General features: G+C 38.3%; 1 protein-coding gene across 4 annotated transcripts in view; it reads left to right on the top strand.

Moving 5' to 3' along the window:
* The window catches only part of ENPP2 (ectonucleotide pyrophosphatase/phosphodiesterase 2), a 142,672-nt gene that overhangs the window by 50,432 nt on the left and 66,968 nt on the right, over nt 1-25,272 (top strand). For 3 of the 4 annotated variants that reach the window (XM_011972998.1, XM_011972997.1, XM_011972995.1), the window contains exons 1-8: nt 748-866; nt 1,088-1,190; nt 12,127-12,282; nt 17,631-17,756; nt 19,883-19,943; nt 21,640-21,737; nt 21,960-22,039; nt 22,808-22,927. In XM_011972998.1, the coding sequence (XP_011828388.1) occupies nt 834-866; nt 1,088-1,190; nt 12,127-12,282; nt 17,631-17,756; nt 19,883-19,943; nt 21,640-21,737; nt 21,960-22,039; nt 22,808-22,927 (777 nt within the window). In that variant the 5' untranslated portion in view covers nt 748-833. Of the gene's footprint in view, nt 1-747; nt 867-1,087; nt 1,191-12,126; nt 12,283-17,630; nt 17,757-19,882; nt 19,944-21,639; nt 21,738-21,959; nt 22,040-22,807; nt 22,928-25,272 lie in introns of those variants that run through there. The other variant, XM_011972996.1, reaches the window with a different exon arrangement.

Raw genomic sequence — 25,272 nt, 5'->3', positions numbered from 1 at the left:
CCCCCGCCCCAAACAAGCTGACAGTCTTTTCGGGAAGAAGAAGCAGAGACTGAAGTTATTTTGTCCGTCCTCCCAGGGCAGAAGGACTTTATGCTGCGTGGCTGGCATTTCCAGTATTTTGATAAAAGTTACTTCTCTAAACTTGAACGACAGCATGGGGAAAATAATGTTATCTTTTATGCTAGTTACAAGTTTGCGAAATTTCATCATGAGAAACTTTCAAGGAGGCAGAAGTAGCTGAGAATATGATACTAGGGACAGGGTCGCTCAAACTGGCAGCAAAATAAATAGATAGGAAAGACAGGAGCGTTATTAGGTTTATAAAGGATAAAACTTTCCTTGCTTAAAAAAATAAAGCGGTGAGGTTGACGCCATTGAATGACTGCATTGTAAACCTTAAAAGCTTAAAGCTGGTTTGGAAAGCCCATGCACTGCTCTGTTTCCTTTTTATCGGATGAAATGCATTTGGTTTCTTTTTGACAAATCATGTTTTTGTGAGGAAAGGAAAATGAACATGCACTGTTATGGGCCACGGCAATGTAAGAAACCCTCCTGTTGCCAGAGGATACCACATGAAAGTGTCTGTGGGTTAGGGGAGGGACCTGTAAGGGGGCGGGGATGGGGGGGGGGATGAGAGCTTAAGCCTCTTATGCTCAGAGCTGCGATTTGTGAACACCCTGTGATGTAATCAAGCTCTGGACAAATCAGAGGAGTCTGTCAACCTCCCAGGTGGGATTGCTTACAGTTAATAGACTAAACCCGGAGCCCCAAACCAGTGCACTCCGTGAAGGCAAAGAGAACACGCTGCAAAGGGCTTTCCAAGAATCCTCGACATGGCAAGGAGGAGCTCGTTCCAGTCGTGTCAGGTGGGAGAACGGAGGAATGACAAGGGGACATGCTTGATCTTCAGAATCAGTGACTGACTGGCATTTTCCTTTTTGTTGTGCAAATTAAGATAGCACCTTATTATGCAATTTGGAAGTGGTAGGATTGGGTGGTGATATTGAAGCCATTTGAATCGCCTTAGTGTAATTTGATTTAGTCTTGCCCAGCTGTATTTGACAACTTGATCTCTTTATTCTCTTAGATAATATCCCTGTTCACTTTTGCCATTGGAGTCAATATCTGCTTAGGATTCACTGCACATAGAATTAAGAGAGCAGAAGGATGGGAGGAAGGTCCTCCTACAGGTAAGTGTCGAAATGATTTGCATTTTCAATTCTTTAAAAATATTGCATACCGTGTAATCAATGTAAGCTTATTAAAATATTTATCTTTAATACAGTCTTGCAGTATAACTAAGTTAGTCCTAAATTTCTCTGAGCAAAACCACTTATGTGTATAATTCAGGTGGAAGAGTGTGGTTTTCATTAGAGAACATTTATGATTGTTTCGTAACTGGCTATTTCCATTTTTGTACTCAAATTTGTAAATGTTAGGATACAGTTAAAGCTCTTGTTCACAGACAAGGCTAAAGTAGAAGTGGTGAGAACAGGTGTTGGTTTAATATTGGAGCTACCCAAGTCTGATTTGCTGTCACATAATATAGGATGTAGTATTTGCCACCAGAAAGTTCTGACATAGGAAAAAGGAATGGAAGTACAAAAGGCAGTGAGCTATCTTTATGAAACTTCAGAAATTGAGGACTTTAAGATTTACTTAAAATTGAAAAACCATAAAAGACAGGAGGTGCTTAAAGAGTTTTCAAGATTGATTTGTCCTCATTGTGTTTTCTTTTGGCAAAGGAAAGATAAGTTTTAATAGTGTACCTTGACTTAATAGAACCAAAGTGAAAGAGTTTCTTTTTACAATACACTACACGGTAAGTAGTGTTCCCATATAGTGTTCTCATAAAGGAGCTCCTTGTGCAGACAGAGGGGGCTTAACTGACCAGGTCTTAAGTAATGAGTTGGTTAATTTCCTGGAAATTGGAGCTCGTGATGGTTTTAGAAATAAAAAATTACATTTTAAGTAGTGGGCACTCTAGGGAGCAATATTTTCTGGACTTTTCCTGACATCCCAGCATGTTTGTCTGTCTTCCTGTGAATTTTGTGTTTCTCTGTATTTCTTGATCTGACTGTTAACCATCACGTGCCTCTGTTTAGCCAGCTTGAAATTTTATTATTAACCAAGTTAGGACACATACATTGATGGAATACTAAATCTTCCTTACATCAATTAAGTGACTTTTGAATCATGCCAGTAGGTTAAAAGAATAATATTAGAAGTGAGTTAGTGAATTGAAGTGGGGTGTGGCTGGGGTGAAGAGTGAGAAAATAGATCATAAAACTTGCAGCCCCAGGGAGCCAAATGGACAAAATGAGCCATCTTCTGTTGGGGAGGCAGAGGACAGTGGATCACTGAGCTAGAGAATGCTGTTTTTATTAGTAGCAAATGCTCTCTTCAAAGGCCTCTTTTTCACTCCCATTAACACTGACTGTGACTGAACCGACAGGGCAATCAGATCCTTAGCATCGTCATGTGGGAAAGCTAACAACTTGAGAGCCAACTTCTGGTTCTTTTCAATGAACACTAAAGGGATTTTTTTTTTTTTTTCTGTTTCCTCTTAATATATCACTCTGGCTAAAACTGAGATTGAAAGAATTAAATGCTGTTTCCTTAATGAATGCAAAATTGAGTCACTCATTATTTTTAAAATTGACTTCTTTTGGAAAACGGTCATTAAAATCCTAGACTGGTCCCCTGGAGTCCTGTAACTTGCTGTGTGGTGTTGGGGAAGTCACTTGTGAAGTCTGTTGCCTTAGCGGTACAATGAGGAGCAGACTTAGATGATTTCTACTTTTCTTTCTGGATTAAAAAAAAATCCCAGGAATTATTCTGTTTCATTGCCTCTTGAATGTGTGTGCTCACTACTGGAAAACTTGAAAAGTATAGATTGGATTTATTAGTCTTTGAAAATATTTTGTGTATAGTAAATTATTTCCACATGTTATAAGAACAGCTATACGAACTAATGAATAAATGCCACTTCTAGAAAAATAATATAGTCTATATTATAATTTGTAAACCTAAAGGGTCTTAAGTATGCACACGAATTTGCTCCTTGAATTATTTAATTATGTCATTGGTTATTTTAGGCCTTTATGATATCATCTAAAATAATTTATTAAACTTTTAACTATGTGAAGCTTAGTCTTAGAATACAATGCAACTTAACTCTGAATTGTATGGTTTGGGTATGCCTGAACACTTTTAAATTTTTCTTTTGATGTAGCTCATCTGCTTTTTAGGAACTGTGGTTGATTTCTCCCGACTAAAAATCAAAGATGTACTTAGTAAACTAGGTAAAAGCATACTGTAGACAGTGGAAATATCTTTATCTTTTTAAATGCTGCATATGCTTAGAAAGGCTCTCTCTCAATTGATACATGTGACTGGTTATTCTGACAATTAGAAAAGCCTTCCCATCAGAAAATACTGGGTGAATTTTATAAGCCTGTAAGAAGAAGACACTATGAGGGGAGGCAGCCATGCCCATTTCCAACAACACTTTTAGGCGCCAAAGAAATCCTGGGAAGCTCAGTGCTCCAAGAGTGCAACAAATAGAAGGAACACAAAGGGTATTGATATATGGCTAGCTTCGGATTGATCAGAGTGAGATTCACCATTCAAAAGCATGCAGTTGTTTAGTAACCATAGCTTCTTAGAGTCCTCAACAATAGCTGAGAATGTTCTGCACACATGGATACCCTCGCTGCTGTACTATGGACTGGGGTGTTAGTTTCAAGGCTGTGGCAGTGCAAACAGACTGTTATAATTAATTAACTAACACACTTGTTATCTGGATTTATTGTTAGGATAGGAAATAATGGCTGAACAGGATTTTTTATACCAGGTCGTAAAAGATTTAAAGATTTATTAGGAGACATGAAATGGGAAAAGCTACTTATAATTCTGTTGGGTAAATACAATGGGCATTCAGGTGAATGAGATAGTGAGATGGCTAGAATAAATTTTCAAAGAAAATATAAACCTGCGATTTAGTTTGACATCTTTGTCTCGTATGTCTGAGGTGGCCCACTTGATTTGCCTTTAAGACTGCAAGAGAATTTATTTGTCTACAGGTGTCTGCGTACTCACGTGTGCTTGCAGTGTGTATGTTTGTGGTGTTATGCAGGAGGAGTCTATTTCATTGAAACTTGTGATTTAGAAACTGTCTCCAGGTGGAAATAGAATATCCTCTTTGATATGTAAGTACTTTAGTTATTAAAAGACAAAAGAAAATCTGTGAGCCTGTGAATAGCTGGCTAACAGAGACTTAAAAGCTCAGTTTAATTCATCCGTGTTTTTAGTGGCTTGAAAGGAAAGTTGAAAAGTATGTGAATGAAATTCATAGGTTCATATGAAATGTAGACTGTCCCTAACAACTTTATGGGTACACCTTTTCTTTGAGACTCATAGGGAAATCAGAAAATGGTACTAGAAGTGAGAAGGTTGATGTTCATTTGATAATTTTAGAAATTTTGCTCTACAATGAAAAGCTGTTTAAATGTTGGTACAGGAAAATGTAGGAAACTGTAAAGGGGACATAGATCAGCCATTTGCTCGGTGAGCAAAACTCTGTCGTGAGGAATATCCTCTCATGGGGCTTTATGTGAAATTTCAGGTAGAAATTGGGGAGTTTAAGTCAATGGAATGAAATTATCTGAACTGGAAGCTAAGGAGGGTACAGATTTTTCAGTTCTTGGTTAAATGGAGCTGTAGTGTCGTGATTTTTCATTTATCTGAAAACTATAGAGACTCCTCTATCTAGTTTACATACTCAGAAACCTCAGTCTTCCATGAAATTCAGCCTAGATTTTTGAATCAATAACATCAGCAAATATTCCCCAAAATTATATTTTGAAAAGAACTTCTAAAATTTGAAACCTATGTACAAAAACTTGAAAAAACCGTTTGTTAATGAAAAAAATACTGTAGTTACAGTGAGATGATCTAAAATTTTATCCAGGCCTTTGCTAACTCATACAAGGCCTAGAGATCTAATTTTCCAACCAGGAAAACGGGGATAAAGTTGCTTTTATTTATCTGAAAAAGTTTTTGAAAATGCCTTTAAGGCTGATGAGAACTGTAAGGTGTTAAGCATATGATAATGCATTTAATTAATCTTCAATTAGGTTTGAAGGCCAGTGTTTAAACTTATACCTTATTGAGATAACAGTACCTTTAATTTTAAATGACAACATTTCATTGTTTGGTAGCAGATGTGCAAATCATTCAGATTTATGCTACTGATGACCATTCAATTCTATTTAAGTGGTTTAGATGTTGAATTAAAGTTTTTCACTTTTAACTTCAATTACGTAGAAATCTTTTTTTTTCCTTCTAGTTTGTGAGCTCTATATGAGGACATTGTATGTATGTATGTATGTATGTATGTATGCATTTATTTTTTGAGAGAGACAGTCTCACTCTGTCACCCAGATCGGAGTGCGGTGGCGTGATCTCAGCTCACTGCAGCCTCCACCTCCGAGGTTCAAGCGCTTCTTCTGCCTCAGCCTCCCGAGTAGCTGGGATTACAGGCGCCCATCACCACACCCGGCTAATTTTTGTATATTTAGTAGAGATGAGGTTTCACCATGTTAGCCAGGCTGGTCTCGAACTCCTGACCTCAGGTGATCCACTCGCCTCGGCCTCCCAGACTGCTAGGATTATAGGCATGAGCCACTGAGCCTGGTCAGGACATCATTGTATTTATAAATGTTTTGAAAGCACGGGTGTTTAAAAACTTCCCAGGTGGACCTATTTATTAAAAAAAAAAAAAAAGTTTATGAAATCGGGCCTAGCAGCTGTGAAGAGAAGAGAACAGTGATGTTGCAGTAATGGATGTTTATAAAAAGTGATGTCTTTAGGAAGCAAAGATACTGACATGTAGGCCTGTGTGTAAGCTTTATTTACTACAAGTGAGGTCAGAAGCATCAAGAAAAAATGGCAAATTCAATACAGAAAAAGTATGACCAGGAAGAATGAACCATATACTCCAGAAGAGACATAATACAGTATTAATTCTAGAGCTGGGCAGCATCTTGAATGCCACGCACACTGTCCTCTGCCTTGCCCTGTGGGTTATGCTTCAAACGGGGCAGCAGACACAGGGGAACTTGTCCTGTTTTAACGCTCTTGAGAAAAGGAGGTGGTATAACCACAGCTGGTAACACATTTTAAGGTTTTACTCTCACTTTCAGGAAACACCTGGGCTAAGAACCCAGGAGAATGGGAGGAACAGATAGACAGCAGTATCATAAACAGGAGCAGACAAAGCTTAGAAGAACCTTCCAGCTTTAGGCTAAGCTAAATGTTTCCAGACTTAAATACTGCCTCTTCTATTGGCCATCATCCAGATTTGAGTATTTGCATCTTGTGGGGGGGGGGATTCAGAGGGAAATATGATTGAGCCTAAGATGAAGTAGTGTTTTGGCTCTAACTTTTGTCATCAGTTAGGCTCCTTCCAATAATTTAAATCATTATTATTATTATTATTTGTATATTATGGAACAAATGGCACTAGAATTCTTTTTTCGTTGTTTTTTGAGATGGAGTTTCACTCTTGTTGCCCAGGCTGGAGTGCAATGGCATGATCTCGTCTCACCGCAACTTCTGCCTCAAGCGATTCTCCTGCCTCAGCCCTAGCTGGGATTACAGGCATGCACCCCCATGCCCGGCTAATTTTGTATTTTTAGTAGAGACAGGTTTTCTCCATGTTTGTCAGGCTGGTCTCGAACTCCCAACCACAGGTGATCAGCCTGCCTTGGCCTCCCCAAGTGCTGGGATTACAGACGTGAGCCACCGTGCCCGGCTGGCACAAGAATTCTACAACCCTACCTCTTTATACATATTGTAAGATGGAATATTTTAGACATTAAGTTGACTTAAGTAAAAGTAATTGTACCTGTTTCTGTCAGAATTATGAATTTGAATGAAATAAAGTACGTTTTACCTTGGTGTTTCTTTAAATCATGAAATTATGCTTTTGTGAAAAATAAGAAATGCATTGCATTGTTGTTATACATGTCATACATGTACATATGTGTATTTTAAAATTTGAGGTCTCTATTTTTAAAAAGAACACTATATAAAACTATAAACATTTGTTTTTCAAGATTCTGGAATTGACTTGCATCTTTGAAGTAAAATAACATCATTTTTAATGGTGTTAATTAGTTAAACATGTAATGTATAAGACAGCAACAGAATTTGAATCTCATAAAGGTATTAGCAAATACCTCATAAGAAATTCCAAGTCTCATACGTATCACATATTTCTGCCTTGATACATTTGAGAGTACTTTTTGTTTGTTTGTTTGTTTGTTTTAGTTGTTTTCTGAGTTTTTATGGTGATCTCAGTAATGATGAAAAATTTGGGATACCACAGGTTCACTGATGTTTCAGTTTGCATCCCACCTCTCAATAAGTTATGCATCTGAAGTGCTTATATCAATGTTCTCTTGATTTAGGTCAAGTAAAGGAAGACAACAGATTTTAAAACTCAGACTTCTAATAAACCAGATAATCTTTCCCTATTTGACATTACATCAGGTACAATAAAGAGAGAAGTCCTAAAAACTTCAAATGCATGCAGGAACAAAGGACTAAGGGATGAGCAGAATGTTCAGATAGATGGCTTGGGTGAGCCTAGAAATGAGATTTGACATCATTCTCCTTCTGCTTCTTGCTTTTTCTTGATTTTAAACACCTTAGCCTGGGTGTAGGGAGAAGGACAGGGAACGTGGACACTCCAAGTATACTGACTTGATTTTTATCAACTACATGAATGTATTATCACCCCAAAACTATGTACCCCTATTATTCATCCATAAAAAAATGATTAAAAAAAGAATATAAAGGTGGATTGCAGAACTCCTAGGAAAACAGTTGGGACTAGAGCTTGTCATGAAAGAAGATGGCTGGGATGGAACAGACCCTGGAAAGGCAGAGTGAATAGTCCACTTTATTGTTCTATTTTATTTATTTGTTAATTTAATCATTTTATTTATTTATTTATTGTACACTCAACTCATCAAGATTGTCTTTTCCATTGCACACAGGAGTGTGTGGCATTACTGAGGTGTCACCATACACTCACTCTGTTTAAAAGAGATAGGCCGGGCATGGTGGCTCACGCCTGTAGTTCCAGCACTTCGGGACGCCGAGGCGGGCGGATCACGAGGTCAGGAGATGGAGACCATCCTGGCTAACATGGTGAAACCCTGTCTCTACTAAAAATACAAAAAATTAGCTGTCTTTACTAAAAATACAAAAATTGCTGGGTGTGGTGGTGAGTGCCTGTAATCCCAGCTACTCAGGGGGCTGAGGAAGGAGAATCCTTTGAACCTGGGAGGCAGAGGTTACAGTGAGCTGAGATTGCGCCATTGCACTCCAGCCTGGGCAACAAGAGCAAAACTCCGTCTCAAAAAAAAAAAAAGGAATGAAAGACACAGGGAAGAGATGATTATGATGAAGGAAAGCAAGGCGCGTGGTTGCAGGACAATTTCAAATGCATACAGGAACACCGCACATCTGTAAACAAATTGCCTTTAGATCTCTTTGAAGTATCTCAGCTATCAGCATAGCTAAGCTTATTTATTTAAGCTTATTTATTTAAGCAGCTCATGGGAATGAATTCTACTGAAAATTTACTAGATAGATGTTGAAATGAGTCTATCTAAGCGGTATCCTTAAGGAATATTCTATTGTAAGTACTTTCCTTATATTTATTTTTACTGTAGGACTTTCTCTATTTTTTCTTTTTTTTTTTTTTTTTTTTTTTTTACTTCTCAACCCCTCCTGCCACCATGGTTTCTTATGGTTCAGCATGCACTGTTGATAGGTTGGTCAAAGACAATAGAAAAATGTGGTTTATGGACCTCTGCATTGGAAATGAATATTATTTTCTAAACTGAACTGGTATCGTTTGTATGTCTTTCAACATCCTAGGAGCAACCATGCAAAAGTGTTTCACATCTCATGGTCTGGTCAATCTGTTTGCTTTAGTTGAACTGATCTGATGCCTTAAAGCCTGGGATTGGATGACTCTGACTTTAATGAGGACAAAGGACAAAGAATGTTCAGATAAATGGCTTGGGCGAACCTAGAAGTGATATTTAACATCTGTTCTCCTCCTGCTTCTTGCTTTTTCTTGATTTTAAAAGTAAGACATATGAATTATAAAAATGAAAAATTCATAAGCATGTAAATAAGAAAAATTATAAATCGCATGTCAATAATATTTGTTAGGATATTTACATATATTATGTGGTATATATTTTATACATAGATACACAAGCCCACACGCACATATATGGTATATATTTTGTACATATATACACATATCCAGACACACATCTATTATATGATATATATTTTGTACATATATACATACCCACACACACATATGGCATGTATTTCATACATATGTACATATACCCACACAGACATATATTATACACTATATATTTTGTACATAAGTATACGTACCCACACACACATATATTGTATGGTATGTATATATAATGAGAGAGAAGGAAAGAGAAGGCAAGTAAGCAAACAAAAGACCAGGCAACTACATGCAAATTTGTAGAATGTTAGAAATTTCAAACAGGAAGGTAAAAATCTTCTTCCTCTCTTTCTCATTTTCCCTAAATGTAATTCCATAAGCTGTTTCTTACAGAAGGAAAAAATTTATTCACACCTGCATTTTAAAAATGTGATACAAACTTGGACATTTTCTCCCTCCTTCTGCCCCACTCTGTCACTCACCCGTCTCTAGTTCTGGCTCTGTTTTTAGTTCTATCTTCGTTTCTATCCTTATTGTCCTGTTTATCTCTATTTTTAAACACAAAGTCTAATATACAGCACTCTACCCTGTATTTATTCTTTAAACAACTTATTTATATCTTTTGTAGATCTTTCCATATTAGCCTACACAGATCTGACTCATTCTTTTTAAGGGGTGTGCAATAGCCCACTTATGGATGTAGTGATTCTTTCTTTCTTGATGGGAAAAACAACTTTGGTTGATTTCAGGGTCTCTACCTGTAACAAAAGGGCTGCAATGAACAATGGACATTTGCAAAATGGGCAAATTTTGCAAATATGTGTAAATGGTAAATTTCTAGTAATAGAATTTCTGGGTGAAACATTTATAAGCATTTTAAAATATTGATAGGTCTTTCTAAATTACGTTCTACTTTACAAAAATTTTAATTCCTAGAAACATTTATGAGACTGTGTATATTTTCCATTTATCAGAAATTGTTTTGTATATTGAGATGAGACTCTAACTTAATTATTTCTAGTCCCTACTTACTGATGGGGTCCCATCCACAACATTAATCTACATATTTTCTTTTCTTTTTTTTTTTTTTTGAGACGGAGTCTCGCTCTGTCGCCCAGGCAGGAGTGCAGTGGCGGGATCTCAGCTCACTGCAAGCTCCGCCTCCCGGGTTCAGGCCATTCTCCTGCCTCAGCCTCCCGAGTAGCTGGGACTACAGGCGCCCGCCACCTCGCCCGGCTAGTTTTTTTTTATTTTTTAGTAGAGACGAGGTTTCACCGGGTTAGCCAGGATGGTCTCGATGTCCTGACCTCGTGATCCGCCCGTCTTGGCCTCCCAAAGTGCTGGAATTACAGGCTTCAGCCACCGCGCCCGGCCAATCTACTTATTTTCTAGTATCAAACTGCTTTGATTATTTAACTTCAGAATATACTTTGCTATCTAGTCTTTATCAAATTACTTTTCCCTTCAAGAGGTTTTCTATTTTAAAATATTTTATTTTTAAATAAGCGTTTAATATTTTTTCAAGTTTCATGAACTCTCAATATTTTTGGCTGTGATTGCATTGAGTCTTCAGGTTTGTTTGGGAAGAATTAGTATTTTTATAATATTGATTTTTTTACCTTTAAGGTAGCATGTCTTTCATTTTAATTAGATCATATGTGTGTGTGTGTGTGTGTGTGTGTGTGTGTGTGTGTGTGTGTGTGTGGGTGTGTATGAGAGAGAGAGGGAGAGAGAGATACCTTGGCTCACTGCAACCTCTGCCTCGCAGGTTTGGGCAATTCTCCTGTCTCAGCTCCTGAGTAACTGCTATTACAGGCACCTGCTACCACGCCGGGCTAATTTTTGTATTTTTAGTAGAGACCAGGTTTTACTGTTTTGGCCAGGCTGGTCTTGAACTCCTGGCCTCAGATGGTCCACCAACCTCAGCCTCCCAAAGTGCTGAGATTACAGGCATGAGGCACCTCCCCCCACCTTAATTAGATCTTAAAATTTTTTTTTTGGTAGAGTTTTCTTATGTTCTTCATGTAGGTTCTACATACATATGATTAAATTTATACCAAATAAAATACCTAGCTATTTTATCATTTAGGCAGTACTGAGAATGAAACTTCCATTTAATTTTGAAACTACATTGTGTGCATATTGCAAATTTGTGGAATTTTTATCTCACTGAATCCTTTTTTCTCCCAAATTTTAGTTGATTCTTTTGATTTTTACATACACTTATATCATGTGAAAATATTGATGGAAGATTTTTTTGAGAAGCCGAGATTGTAGAGCTTGTATTTGTAAAACACCAGCTGAAACTGTAAAAGTCTTCTATTTCAATCTCATATATTCGATCTGTTCTTGGAACATTTGAGCTGAATTTTCCTTGCAAAAAGTTTTGGATTTTTAAATAGGGACATGCTCTCTTGTTTCTAAGGATATAGATCAAGGTACGTTCTCTGTGGTCATCGTTAGCACCCATGGGGCACTAACCATCACAGATTTGCAGTAATAATAATTATAAATAGTAATTGAACCAATCGCCAACACTTGTTACTCTTTCTATATGTCTGACATGCGGTTAAGTGTTTTACATGGATTGATTCATTTAATTCTTATTTCAACATAGAGTTACTTTTATGAGTCCCCCACTTTACAGATGAGGAAATCGTAGAACAAGGAAGTTGGGCAGCCTGCCCAGGGTACGTGGGTAGCAAGTAATGGAGCCAGTCTTCTCCTCCAGAGTCCACTGCAGCATCACACCACGCAGCTTCCCAGTGCCACCTCTCCGTGGTGACACGACCACTCTCCAATTCATTGTCTTTGCCTCTTGTTCTTTGCAGTGCTATCGGACTCCCCCTGGACTAACATCTCCGGATCTTGCAAGGGCAGGTGCTTTGAACTTCAAGAAGCTGGACCTCCTGATTGTCGCTGTGACAACTTGTGTAAGAGCTACACCAGTTGCTGCCATGACTTTGATGAGCTCTGTTTGAAGACAGGTATGTAACTAATGAGTCCTCTCTACCTTCAAGTAGACGGCTGAAAGGCTGCCTGCTATTGTATGCATCCTGGAGTGGCCACCCTGCTTTGGTCTATCCAGATTGTGGATTGTAGTTTCGTTTGTTGAATGATCATTGGTTGTATGAAGAGCGTACCCTGTGCCAATGACCATTGTTTCCACACAAGATCCAGCAGAGCGAGGTTCTTTGCAGCTGCAGTCATGATGTACTGGTTTTGGAAATGGTTTTTTTTTGTTTTCGTTTTTGTGTCTTCACCGTCTTCCTTTCTATCTCTTGCTGTCAATTCCCACATTCACTGCTAGGGCGTGTGAGCTCAAATTGCGTATGTTCTTTTTTATTACTTATTTATTAAGAGACAGCATCTCACTGTGTTGGTCAGGTTGGTCTTGAACTCCTGGCTTCAAGCAGTCTTCCCACCTTGGCCTCCCAAAGTGCTAGGATTATAGGAATGAGCCACTGTGCCCAGCCTAATTGTGTACATTCTTTTCTTTTCTTTTCGTTTCTTTTCTTTTTTTTTTTGAGACAGAGTCTCGCTCTGTCACCCAGGCTGGAATACAGTGGCATGGTCTCAGCTCACTGCAAGCTCCACCTCCCAGGTTCACGTCATTCTCCTGCCTCAGCCTCCCGAGTAGCTGGGACTACAGGCACATGCCACCACGCCCAGCTAATTTTTTTGTATTTTTAGTAGAGATGGGGTTTCACTATGTTAGCCAGGACGGTCTTCATCTCCTGACCTCGTGATCCTCCCACCTCGGCCTCCCAAAGTGCTGGGATTACAGGCGTGAGCCACTGCGCCTGGCCTGTGTATATTCTTTTAAAAAAATTTTTTTTCTTGCTTAGCCAGCTTCTAGCATTTGTTTTACTTCATCTTATTGTATAGTAACTGTTAGTCTGCCTGTCATTCCCTACTGTCTGTGCAAATGGAAAATTGTTATGGAATTCTGTTTGGAGTTTCATGCTCTGGGTAGCTCTAAAATCTTCCTCCACACTTTTTGTGACTTTCTTTACATTTCTTTTGTATTGGAACAGTTATTAGGATATACAGGCTTCTGTATGAATGCACATAAGTTGAGAAAAACACCTCTGGGGACTTCTGCCATCCCGCCTACTAGGTTTTCAAAGCCCAGTATTTCAGATAGGATTTTTTAGATATCTTGTAAGCTATCCACCATGCTTCTGGACAACACCATATTCAAACTATCTGAGAAAGACAACAGTCAATCCTGTTCTTGACATCACCAGAAGCAGTTTCCACAGTTTCCTTGGCCAGATATTTCTTGTTTTTGGACTTTTAAGCTTAGACAATTCTTTCAAAGGCCTAACTCTTACTATCATTGCTGTTAGCTTGATCTTTCAAATGTTATCATTAGAAACAGATATTACCGTGTTTTGCTTAAGTGGTAACTCTTGATTTATATGAAATCCAACATAAACTTCCTTACTAGTTCTAATTGGTTTTCCTCCTGCGATCCTGCAGTAAGAACAGCTTCATTAGGCTGTTTTTTGCAGAATACATTTTCCAACCATTTAACCACTTTTTTGGGGGTTGCTTTCCTTTGGAATTTCTCCCAGTTTCTTTTAGTTGTGGGTCTGCAAACTAAATTGCTGGGACTATTGTAAGCTGAATGTATAGATGGAACAGATGTTCCAGCAGAGATTTTTGGCTCTAAAACATTATTTCAAGCCAGCAATCTGTGTTTGCTTGGCACTAAGGAATTTACTAATGTTTTATGTTTCCTCCTTACCTTGAGTATCTTGTCTGTGGCATGTAAAATCAAACTTCTGGATTCCTGGTCTGAGAATTCTTTGCAAAATGTAATGAATCCCTGACTGTAGCTTAGCTCTCTTTTGAATGTAGTTCATGCCTTTGTTCCTCAATTTTTTAAGGATGGGATATAATAATATCTTATAGTCCATTTCCCTGTGTACAAAGATAACATATCCTGAATGTGAAGGAATCAAATATCAAATAATAATAAAAGGATGAAGAGAAAAACAAAAGTCTCTGAGATTCTCTTTTGCTGAGGGAGCACTGCCTAGAAACAACCACAGTGTTTCAGTGAAACTTTGATAACTCTGTGTGTGTTTTCAGTATGTATCTATGTGTGTATGTATATTTTTCCAACTGTATGTATATATATGCATGTGTGGGAAAGTATCTGTATTAATAAATCTTTATACACATCATCATTTTGAATGGCTACGTAGTATTCCATTGAACTGTTGCAACCTAATTCATTGAGTAATTAAATGAATATTTCCCTGAGTTTTGCTATTATGAATGGTGTATCAATGAACATAATTTATGCATATTCATACTTTTGCCTATTTTCCTTAAGATAAATTTTTGGAAGTGGGATTTTAGGGTCAAAGTATATATGCATTTTTAAAATTTAAATATACATTACAGAATTATACTTCTGAAAGTTTATGTTTCTACCAAATGACACAAGGGCCTTTCATCACTTCCTTTTAAGCATTGAATATTCTTATTTTAAAAAATATTTTTAAAATAATCTGGTAGGTGACCTCCTCCTTATTTTCCAATAAGGTTAAATATTTTTTATGTTTATTCCCATGTTTGAAAATTACACAGATGACTGACTTGTCCTTTGTGTATAGTTCACTTTAAACTCTGAAATTATTTTTGATTTCATTCGTACATAATAGTTCCTGAATAAACATAGCTTATTAATAATGATATTCTTTTGTAAGTGATGTAGACATGATTTTCTTATGGAATTAGGATTAGAATAAAAGTTTATTGGTGGATAGAATCACCTTGAATTGAAAAAAAACCCACAATATCTCTAGACAAAGCAACCTTAGAAAATTGCTCATCATTTGGGAAGAGCAGGTCATGGGAAAAGCAATTCTAAGCACTTAATCTGCTCGAGAAGAGAAGGGAATGGAAACAGGATATTGAAAAATCAGAATGGCTGGGCATGGTGGCTCACATCTGTAATCTCAGCACTTTGGGAGGCTGAAGGAAGCGGATCACTGGAGGTCAGGAGTTTGAGACCAGCCTGGCCAACATGATGAAACCCCATCTCTACCAAAAATACAAAAATTACCCAGGCATGGTGGGAGGCTCCTATAATCCCAGTTTCTTGGGAGGCTGAGTCAGGAGAACCACTTGAACCTGAAAGGTAGAGGTTGCAGTGAATTGAGATTGTGCCACTGCACTCCAGCCTGGCTAACAGAGTGAGACTCTGTCTCAACAAAACAAAACAAAACAACAAAAAATATCAGAGGACAGAGTCAGGATGCAAGGGTAATTCTAAAAGAATAAAAATTAAATAGAAGTTGCATAGTTTTCTGGCTAATGATTGACCAAAAGGGGCAGGGGTAGCACTTATGCCAAACAACTAATATCTCTCTTTTTTTTTCTTTTGAGACAGAGTCTCCCCATCGCCCAAGCTTGAGTGCAATGGCGCGGTCTTGGCTCACTGCGACCTCCGCCTCTCGGGTTCAAGCGATTCTCCTGTCTCAGCCTCCTGAGTAGCTGGTATTACAGGCATGTGCCACCATGCCTGGCTAATTTTTTGGTATCTTTAGTAGAGATGGGGTTTCACCATGTTGGCTAGGCTGGTCTCGAACTCCTGACCTCATGATCCGCCTGCCTTGGCCTCCCAAAGTGTTGGGATTACAGGCATGAGCCATTGCGCCCGGCCCGTAATATCTCTTTATTAATATATTCACCTAACAATAGTTTCTCTTGATAGAATATTACTAAGAGGCAGGATTGCTTTCAAAATCATTCCTTTCCACTTATGACATATTTTAAGAGATAAAGACCTGAAGTGTTCATAGGTATTTTAGCTCAGTGACACCTTTCTTGACCATTCTACTTCCTGGAGTAGCACCCCGTTTCACCCTGTCTTTCTCTATCAGTGCCACCTGTTACTTCCTTCACAACACTTGGCACAAGCTGAAATGACCTTGCTTACTTGTTTACTTGCCTATGATCTGTCTTTTCCAATGGGAGTGTAAGCTCCATGAAGACAGACCTAGTCTCTCCTGTTCTTTATGACATCCTAGCACTGAGAACATGGAAAACATGGTATAAGAGTCAATGAGTAAATGAATTAACTATGAAAGTTCTTAACGCAGTAGTTCTGAATTTAAAGAGTTATATTTTATCTCCATAGTCATTTCCAATTCAATTTAATACATATTCATTGAACACCTAGCAGGTGCCAGGCACAGCCTCCCAGGTTTACAGTCTGCCACTGGAAATAGAAGAGCGAAGAGAGAGGTGTTACTTTTCCTGCCATGGAGCTTACACTCTAGCAGATGAAAAAGTCAGAAAACACAGCACTCCTTTTAAAATGGAAAGGTTGTTTTGCTGAATGTAAGAATTAAGCAGTGAGCCCTCAATCAGAGGGAAATTTGTAACCCATTTACTTGGCTTGTTGAAAGTAGGAACTCTGACCTGTCTTTGTAGGTAGGACCACACTTGGTCAGTGGTTAGAATCTTGAGCAAACATCGTAATGCCCCCTTTATACTCTTCACATCCTATTTAGGACTTTAACCTCCAAGTGCAGATAGAAACCATGTAGTTGTCCTGTGATTTGTGTTTGAATCACACTGATTAAGGCTAAGCACAGCTACTTTAGGCAGGGCTTGGTGGCTCATGCCTGTAATCCTAGCACATTGGGAGGCCAAGGCAGGAGGATCACCTGAGGTCAGGAGTTTGAGGCCAGCCTGGCCAACATGGTAAAACCCCGTTTCTATTAAAAATACAAAAATTAGCTAGGCGTGGTGGCATATGTTTGTAATCTCAGCTACTCAGGAGGCTGAGGCGGGATAATCACTTGAACCAGGGAGGCGGAGGTTACAGTGAGCCGAGATTGCGCCATGGCACTCCAGACTGGGCAAGAGAGCAATACTCTGTCGAAAATAAATACATACATAAATAAAAATAAAGCTAAGCATATCCACTTCAGAAAGTAAAAGAGCCAAGCTACAGAGGCTGTCCCTACAATAATAGGTAGCCCTATCACAAACCTTCGATGCCATAAATGTGTTGGATCCTTTAGGACAATTGGAGAATGGCAGGGATACTTGCTTGCCTTTCAGGGCCCCGTTTTTCCAAAGGAATCCAGTTGCATTGTGATGTTGTTCTCTGATTTGAAAACTTAGAAATTCATCTTATCTGTAAGTTCTCCAAATGTCATCTGGGCCTCAAGCCAACTCAAATTTCACAAGCAGAGTAAATGATGTGAGATTTTAGCTCTCTTCACTGGAAATCCTGTAAGCAATTGTGGCTTCTTTCATTTGGTTAGTGTGCAGCAGTGAAAATGTTTTATTGGGATGATTTTAGCCCGTGGCTGGGAGTGTACTAAGGACAGATGTGGAGAAGTCAGAAATGAAGAAAATGCCTGTCACTGCTCGGAGGACTGCTTGGCCAGGGGAGACTGCTGTACCAATTACCAAGTGGTTTGCAAAGGTACGTGTTTCTTTGGATTGGCCTGAGCTTTGAAAGAATAAAAACTGGAGGTGCTCCAGGAGATCCTGGATGCTAGGAATAGACCACACTGGATATGAGTGTGGGAGGAAGGAATGAATTGTCCTTTTTAATTTCTCATGCTTCTTCATTAGTTTTGCTACTCTGCATTTCACTGATCTGAAGTAAAAAGGAAAGAAACCAGAATTTCTTAATTAGACAGAACCATAATAATGAAGAGATTTCTAAATTTCCTGTCTTGGTTTTAGGTCAAGTTTTCTAGAAGCAGAGCCTGGGACAGGAATTTGGTACGTGCAGTTAATTAAGGAAATGGATATACTGCAGGAAAACCATGTCGGAGGAAAGAGAAACAGGATAGGGAAGTAGGAGTGTGGAGAGGCAAGTGAGGACGTGCTCTCGGTTAGCCTCACCTCCCTTTATTGCTTGCTCTGAAAAGTAAATCCAAGTCGCTACTCTTGAGGCAAGGGGCCAGGGCTTTTTCATCCATTGGATGTAAGCTGTTCACCAAGGCATTGGCAACGGCCCAGGGATGGGGGTACTTGCTGGTAAAGGGGATGAGGGGACCAGTATTTCCTGTTATACCCCAAAGCCATATATGCATGAGTGTTGGCTTTGTCTGGTTGATTGTGGAATATGATGCTTTTATTCCAATAATTAACAATAGACAATGGATTACAGAAAATATAAAAGATGCACTTACTCTCTTTAATGGGTTTAAGTTGCCATGCAACCCACTTATAGAAGTTGATAGGAAGATCCAAGAATCTTTACCTGTTGTTCGTAAGTCACTTTTTAAATTTCTAAATCAAGTCCTTTTCATTATCTCTGATGTGGAACTTTTAAGAAGAAGTTCGTTAAAAGATTTCAGGAAAAAAAATCAAGTCAGTTCTGCAATATGTAAGGTGTTTAGCTGTGACAAGAGGGTATTATATTAATATATTTGAGGAATTTCCCCATACAAACAATTATTGTATTGTTAATTTCCCCTACCCAATAATTATGCTTTTATTTTGAAGCATAACATTGGTTGAGAATTTATTTCCCTTTCTTTTTTAATTTTCCTGTGCAGTAAGTGTACTAGGAAGCCACAAAGGCTATTAGAAATAATTTTTTTTTTTTAAAAAGAAGCCCTTGGTATCATTGATCATTGAATCATTAAGCATTGGCTTTTACTGGTGTAAAATTCTAGTTTCAGTACTTTTGTGAGGCCCACATGTGTGCTCTGGGTTACTATATGTGCACTAAATATTCTTTATTTTAAGGAGTATAGTAGTTACCCCATTGTCCAGTAGTTAGCATCTTACTGACCAGAGAAGATTTCCAGTTCTCTCTACATGGGACCAATTTCTCCAATGTGTTGGTTATGAATTTTACTTCTGTTCAGGACATGTAACTTTTGTTTGTCTTAAAATAATTTAAGGCAAATTCTTTTTGATAATTTTTATTTTCTTCAAAGGAAAGCGTATTTTTTATTGGAGGCCTTTTCTGTTCTCTATTCTCGATAGTGGTAACTCAGGAAAGACAGGTGTATGCTCTTAGATCTTGGTGGAAGATAAAAAGTGAAATTCAGCATTTTTTTTCCTTTCTAAATTCAAGGGCTGTATGCAGATTCATTGGCAAATAATCTTTCTATTGTAATGTTCCATTTATTATCTCTGTAGATTCTAAGCTTTTTTTTCTTTTTCTTTTTTTTTTTTTTTGCATCTAAAGGGATGTTTTGCCATGCTTTCTATGTCTTTGAGATCTCCAGTGGTGGAGAAAAGAATGTTCCATCTAATGACCAAACAGTTTATTTCTGGAGGGATACAAACATGAAATTTTGTTCACTGACGCCACTGGTTTTTTTAATCTACAAACCATTTAGACTCGGAAGGCTCAAATAAACACCTCACCACTTGCGGTTATTAAATCTTAGCTTTCCCATCATGTATGGGTGTACTTTATAAGCCAAACCAGAAACTAGAGTTTTTTTCAGTTTTTTTTTTTTTTTTTTTGGTGATATCCCATAAAGAAAGTATCAAACAGGACACAGATCCCAGAATTGCGAGCTTCAAGGCATGGCATTTGTAATTAGATTCAACAATACATTTACCCGTTTTTCCTTATAGGAGAGTCCCATTGGGTTGATGATGACTGTGAGGAAATAAAAGCTCCAGAATGCCCGGCAGGGTAAGTGTATTTTATGACTATTTTGAAGTTTTATGTATTAGCTGATAAACTCTCAAAGGAAATGAAAAGTGTTTAGAAACAACGTGAAGCTGAAATCCTCTTATACAGGCAAACTTATGAGTACTTAGGAGGAATTCATCAGTCGAAAGGTTGAAGGTACGTCTTGAAATGGTGACAGTTTTCTTTACCCCAGTTTTCTCCAATCATCTCTGCATATACTATGGGGTCTGAATATCCCCTATATTCCACCTCAGCTGAAGATTTTACAAAGTGCATCTGAATATTCTGACTAAGACTTTTTTCAGTATTGTTTTTTCTGGAGTTCTTGTTTTGCCTATTTTGGGGGGAGTGGGGAACGAAACAGGAAGTCTAGAGAACCTTTAAAACTATGTTATCCAATAAGTAATTATTACTTTTTGATACACACCTGTAATCTCAGCACTTTGGGAGGCCGAGGTGGGCAGATCACTTGAGGTCAGGAGTTTGAGACCAGCCTGGCCAACATGGCAACACCCTGTCTCTACTAAAAAAAAAAAAAAAAAAAAAAAAAAACACACACACAAAATTAGCCAGGCATGGTGGAGCGCATTTGTAATTCCAGCTACTTGGGAGACAGAGGCATAAGAATTGCTTGAACCCAGGAGGCGGAGGTTGCAGTGAGCCAAGGTAGTGCCGCTGGACTCCAGCCTGGATGAAAGAGACCCCCTCTCAAAAAAAGAAGTCATCCGAGACAGTGGAACATCCAGCTTCTGAATGGGAACCTTTATAGCACCAATGACCAAAGAGAGAATTAAATATGGGTGATGTTGAAAAAGGCAAGAGAATTTTTGTTCAGAAGTGTGCCCAGTTTCCACACTGTTGAAAAGGGAGGCAAACACATGGCTGGGTCAAATCTCTGTGGTCTGTTTGCAGGGAAGATAGATCAGGCCATTGGATTCTCTTATACAGAGGCCCATAAGAACAAAAGCATCACCTGGGGAGAGAATACACTCATGGAGTATTTAGAGAATCCCAAGAAGCACATCCCTGGCATACAAATGATCTTCACAGACACGAAGAACAAGGCAGAAAGGGCAGCCTTGAGAGTTCATCTCAGAAAAAGCTACCAACGAATAATAACAGGTCACTGTGTTATTTGTTACAAAACAGAAATGTTTCATGACTTTTTAATTCGTACCATAACTTCACAGATCTCATACACAAGAATTCAGATAATGAATGACTGACAGAATATTTTTGTTGGGCAGTCTAGATTTAACCATGACTGGCTTGTGGTTAAATGGTTAAATGAATATGTTCGGTTTTTTAATTTAATTTAATTTTTTTGAGATGGAGTTTCACTCTTGTTGCCCAGGCTGGAGTGCAATGGTGCGATCTCAGCTCACTGCAACATCTGTCTCCCCTGTTCAAGTGATTCTCCCGCTTCAGCATCCCAAGTAGCTGGGATTACAGGTGCCCGCCACCACGCCCAGCTAATTTTTGTATTTGTAGTAGAGACGGGGCCAGTCTCAAACTCTTGAACTCAGGTGATCAGCCCGCCTCGGCCTCTCAAAGTGCTGGGATTATAGGCGTAAGCCACTGCACCCAGCCGAAGTTTTTTCTTGGAAATGATTGCTCCCATTATTGAGAATCACTAGGAGTAATGGCAACTCTGTGGCAATAATGTTTCTAAAAGCTTAATGTGTTACTGTTTAAGGTTTGTGCGCCCTCCATTGATCATCTTCTCTGTGGACGGCTTCCGTGCATCATACATGAAGAAAGGCAGCAAAGTCATGCCTAATATTGAAAAACTAAGTAAGTAATTTCCATACTCTGTGTTCTCATCTGTAATCCAGGATCTCCACAGTAACCAGTGGGCTGTGGGCTTTGAGATCTATGAGCACGTAGTTTTAAACGTGTTTTATTATTTGAAATACAAAAGCGAAGGCGACACGTGTCTGAGTGTTTATAAAATGGATTTTCTATAAGCAATTCCTGTTGGTTCTCTTGTTCTAATATTTGCAATTCTCTTTCCAGGGTCTTGTGGCACACATTCACCCTACATGAGGCCGGTGTACCCAACTAAAACCTTTCCTAACTTATACACTTTGGCCACTGTAAGTATTTCTTCAAATGATATATGTTCAAAGGGCTGATTTCATCCTGGAATGACTTTAAAGGGGAGACTTTACTTTTAAAATGTGTTCCTTAGTGTTCACAGAAAATCTTTCTGTTTTCCATCTTATCTGGGTCGTTTGTTCACAGCAAATGCCTTTTACAGCTTTGTGGGCGATTGAACTTCATTCCAACTTTAAAGCTGAAACCTTTTTTCAGGTGCAGTTCTGTTTGAACATATACATTAAACTTCTCTCAAATACCAGAGGGTCTATTGTTTATTTTCTGAATTTGCAAATAAAAATGTTGACTTCAGGGCTAGGTTTCAGTTTTCAGGTACTTCAAATTCTATCACTCGTTCTTTAAAACGTAATTTATTTATCTTTTTTAAAATTGATTTGGAGAGGAATAGAATTTAGAAAGAAGGAAAAGTGTATTTAGAAATAGAAGCTTCTTTGGAGGCACATGTATACATTCCAAACTAAAGGTTAATTTATAATAATGAAAATTATTGTCATTTTATTAAATTAGAGCAGTAAAAAACCCCAATATTAAGTTTCTTATATCAAGTTTCTCAGATGGCTTATAATTTGTCCCATAGATATTATTCACGTTTGCTCAGATACACAGTGAAGGTTATATATGTCTTATATAATTTTGGAAATTAAGTATTGCTATAAAACCTTCTATGCTAAGAAAATTTATACTAGAACTAATGTATGTGGATTATTGTATTGTTATTTTAACAATAAATTTGCTTTTACAAAAAGGGGCTGTATCCAGAATCACATGGAATTGTTGGCAATTCAATGTATGATCCTGTATTTGATGCCACTTTTCATCTGCGAGGGCGAGAGAAATTTAATCATAGATGGTGGGGAGGTCAACCAGTAAGTTTTGCATTTATTTTGTGTGTGTGTGTGTGTTTGTGTGTTCATGTATTGAAACATTTCATCCTCAAATTTGTTAGATGTGGAAAAAATGCATATAATTTCCTCATACTTGGCAATGTTTCCATCTTTTCATACTTTTAATATACATATAAACATGAAATATGTGTATATATGCATTATATATGTATATATGCATCTGGATATATGTGTATATATTGTATATTTATATATGTATGTATACATACAAATGTGCACATAGAATATACATGTATGTATACATATGTGTATGTGTCACTGTGTGTATATATGCATGCATGTGTGTGAGGCTATGATTATAAAAGTGTGAGATGATGAATGTCTTCCCTAGGATTATGGTGGTGACAATGGTGATGAGGTGAATTTCAGAACCATTTTGACAAAGAATAGATCTCATTGATTTCCCAGATTTAAGGGTATAATGAAAAAGAGAAGTGCATGACTATGACTTCCCCAATATGTTAGCCCCGATGCTATAATAACAGAAACAGGGAAACTTGCTGAAAAAAGGGAACTCACTGAAATCCACAGTAAATTCATGAATTCTTTTATTTAATCTATTTTTTAAAAATCATGGAAGTTAAATATAAAAAGCAGAATCCTACCTTGATACTGAAATAGCAAATTAATACTTTGAAAAGAAATCACCCTGTTTACTTCGGATCAAATGACTGGGCAGAAAATAAAAAGGGTTGTAGGTGGCTTTCTACTTAATGTTTTTCCTGTGACCGTGTGTATGGTTACGCAACTTGCTTTGGTCAGACATGAGCAAAGCAGCATAAAGCCACAGTTGTTGAATGTGCAGAGCTGGGCTGAAGTGTACAAGCTTCTGGCCAGAAGGATCAGAATCACCTGGGAACATATCCCAGGGCACACAGGCAATCAGAAACATGTAGAAGTAAGATGGTAAGTGGTCCCATCTCATGCCAGTTCTGACTGGAGACGGTGGCTTCCTGGAGCACTGGTTAGAGAAGAGGGCTGGGAGAACTTTGTGCACTCAACCGTGGCGTGACTGGTGGACAGTGTCTGCACACATCCATGTATCCACCATGCCTCAATGATCTTGTACCTGGAAATGTTTGCTGCAATTTATGGACAAAATAAGGACTACAAATAGAAATTTTTTCTTAAGGTATCTCACTTTAAGAAAAGGTCATTTGTGATCAAAATATTTATATTGCATAATAGGTAAATCAGTATGCAAGGATAAATATGAGCTTTTTATTAAAAAAATAAACATTGGAAGACTTCTTGTACATCTGCAGAAAAGTTTCTTTATAATAGATGTTCTGATTCTGCTGTCTTTATTCAGGCTGGACTCCCAGAAGTCCATAATGGCCTAGGGTGTGATCATAGTGAAATTTGTTGACAGGGTGGATTTTTCAAAGTTTATGATAGGGGAATATTTTGTGAGTAAACAAAATGATTGAAATTAGAGCTCCATTAAGATTTCACTAGTGGGTCTTTTATATTAATTTGATCATGGAAACAAACTTACCTGAAGAACCTTAACGGATTAGAGATAAATAGTAATTTTATCAAATTGGATCACCTTACATCAACTGTTGACATAAGGTTTGCCCTGGGTTAGGATGACTCAGAAGAAGATGAGGCCACATATTCATTAACTTCTGCAAAAGCAGAGCAGAGGAAATGCTGTTAACCTGCCCAATGAAGTGAAGTCTCTGTTTCAACTCTGTTTACCTGTTTCCTCACTAACTCCCCAAGTTGACGCATCTGACCAAGTTTAGTACTCTCCTCATGCTGACCAAGATTTGTGGTGAAATTGACTTATGTTTCTGTCATCTTGGGCAAGATGGCCACCATAAGAATTCCTAGGAGGGGCCGGGCATGGTGCTTATGCTTGTAATCCCAGCACTTTGGGAGGCTGAGGCGGGTGGATCACGAGGTCAGGAGTTTGAGACCAACCTGGCCAACATAGTGTAACCCCATCTCTACTAAAAATACAAAAAATTAGCCAGGCGTGGTGGTCGACGCCTGTAATCCTAGCTACTCGGGAAGCTGAGGCAGGAAAATTGCTTGAACTGGGAGGTGGAGGTTGCAGTGAGTTGAGATCGCACCATTGCACTCCAGCCCGGGAGACAGTGCGAGATTCCATCTCCCAAGGCAGATGGATCACAAGGTCAGGAGATCGAGACCATCCTGGCTAACATGGTGAAACCCCGTCTCTACTAAAAATCCAAAAAAAATTAGCTGGGTGAGGTGGTGGGCACCTGTAGTCCCAGCTACTCGGGAGGCTGAGGCAGGAGAATGGCGTGAACCCAGGAGGTGGAGCTTGCAGTGAG

The sequence above is a fragment of the Mandrillus leucophaeus genome, unplaced genomic scaffold (assembly GCF_000951045.1).
Source record: "Mandrillus leucophaeus isolate KB7577 unplaced genomic scaffold, Mleu.le_1.0 Scaffold133, whole genome shotgun sequence".
In the NCBI taxonomy this organism is placed as follows: Eukaryota; Metazoa; Chordata; class Mammalia; order Primates; family Cercopithecidae; genus Mandrillus; species Mandrillus leucophaeus.
This window is presented reverse-complemented; position numbering and strand designations above follow the sequence as displayed.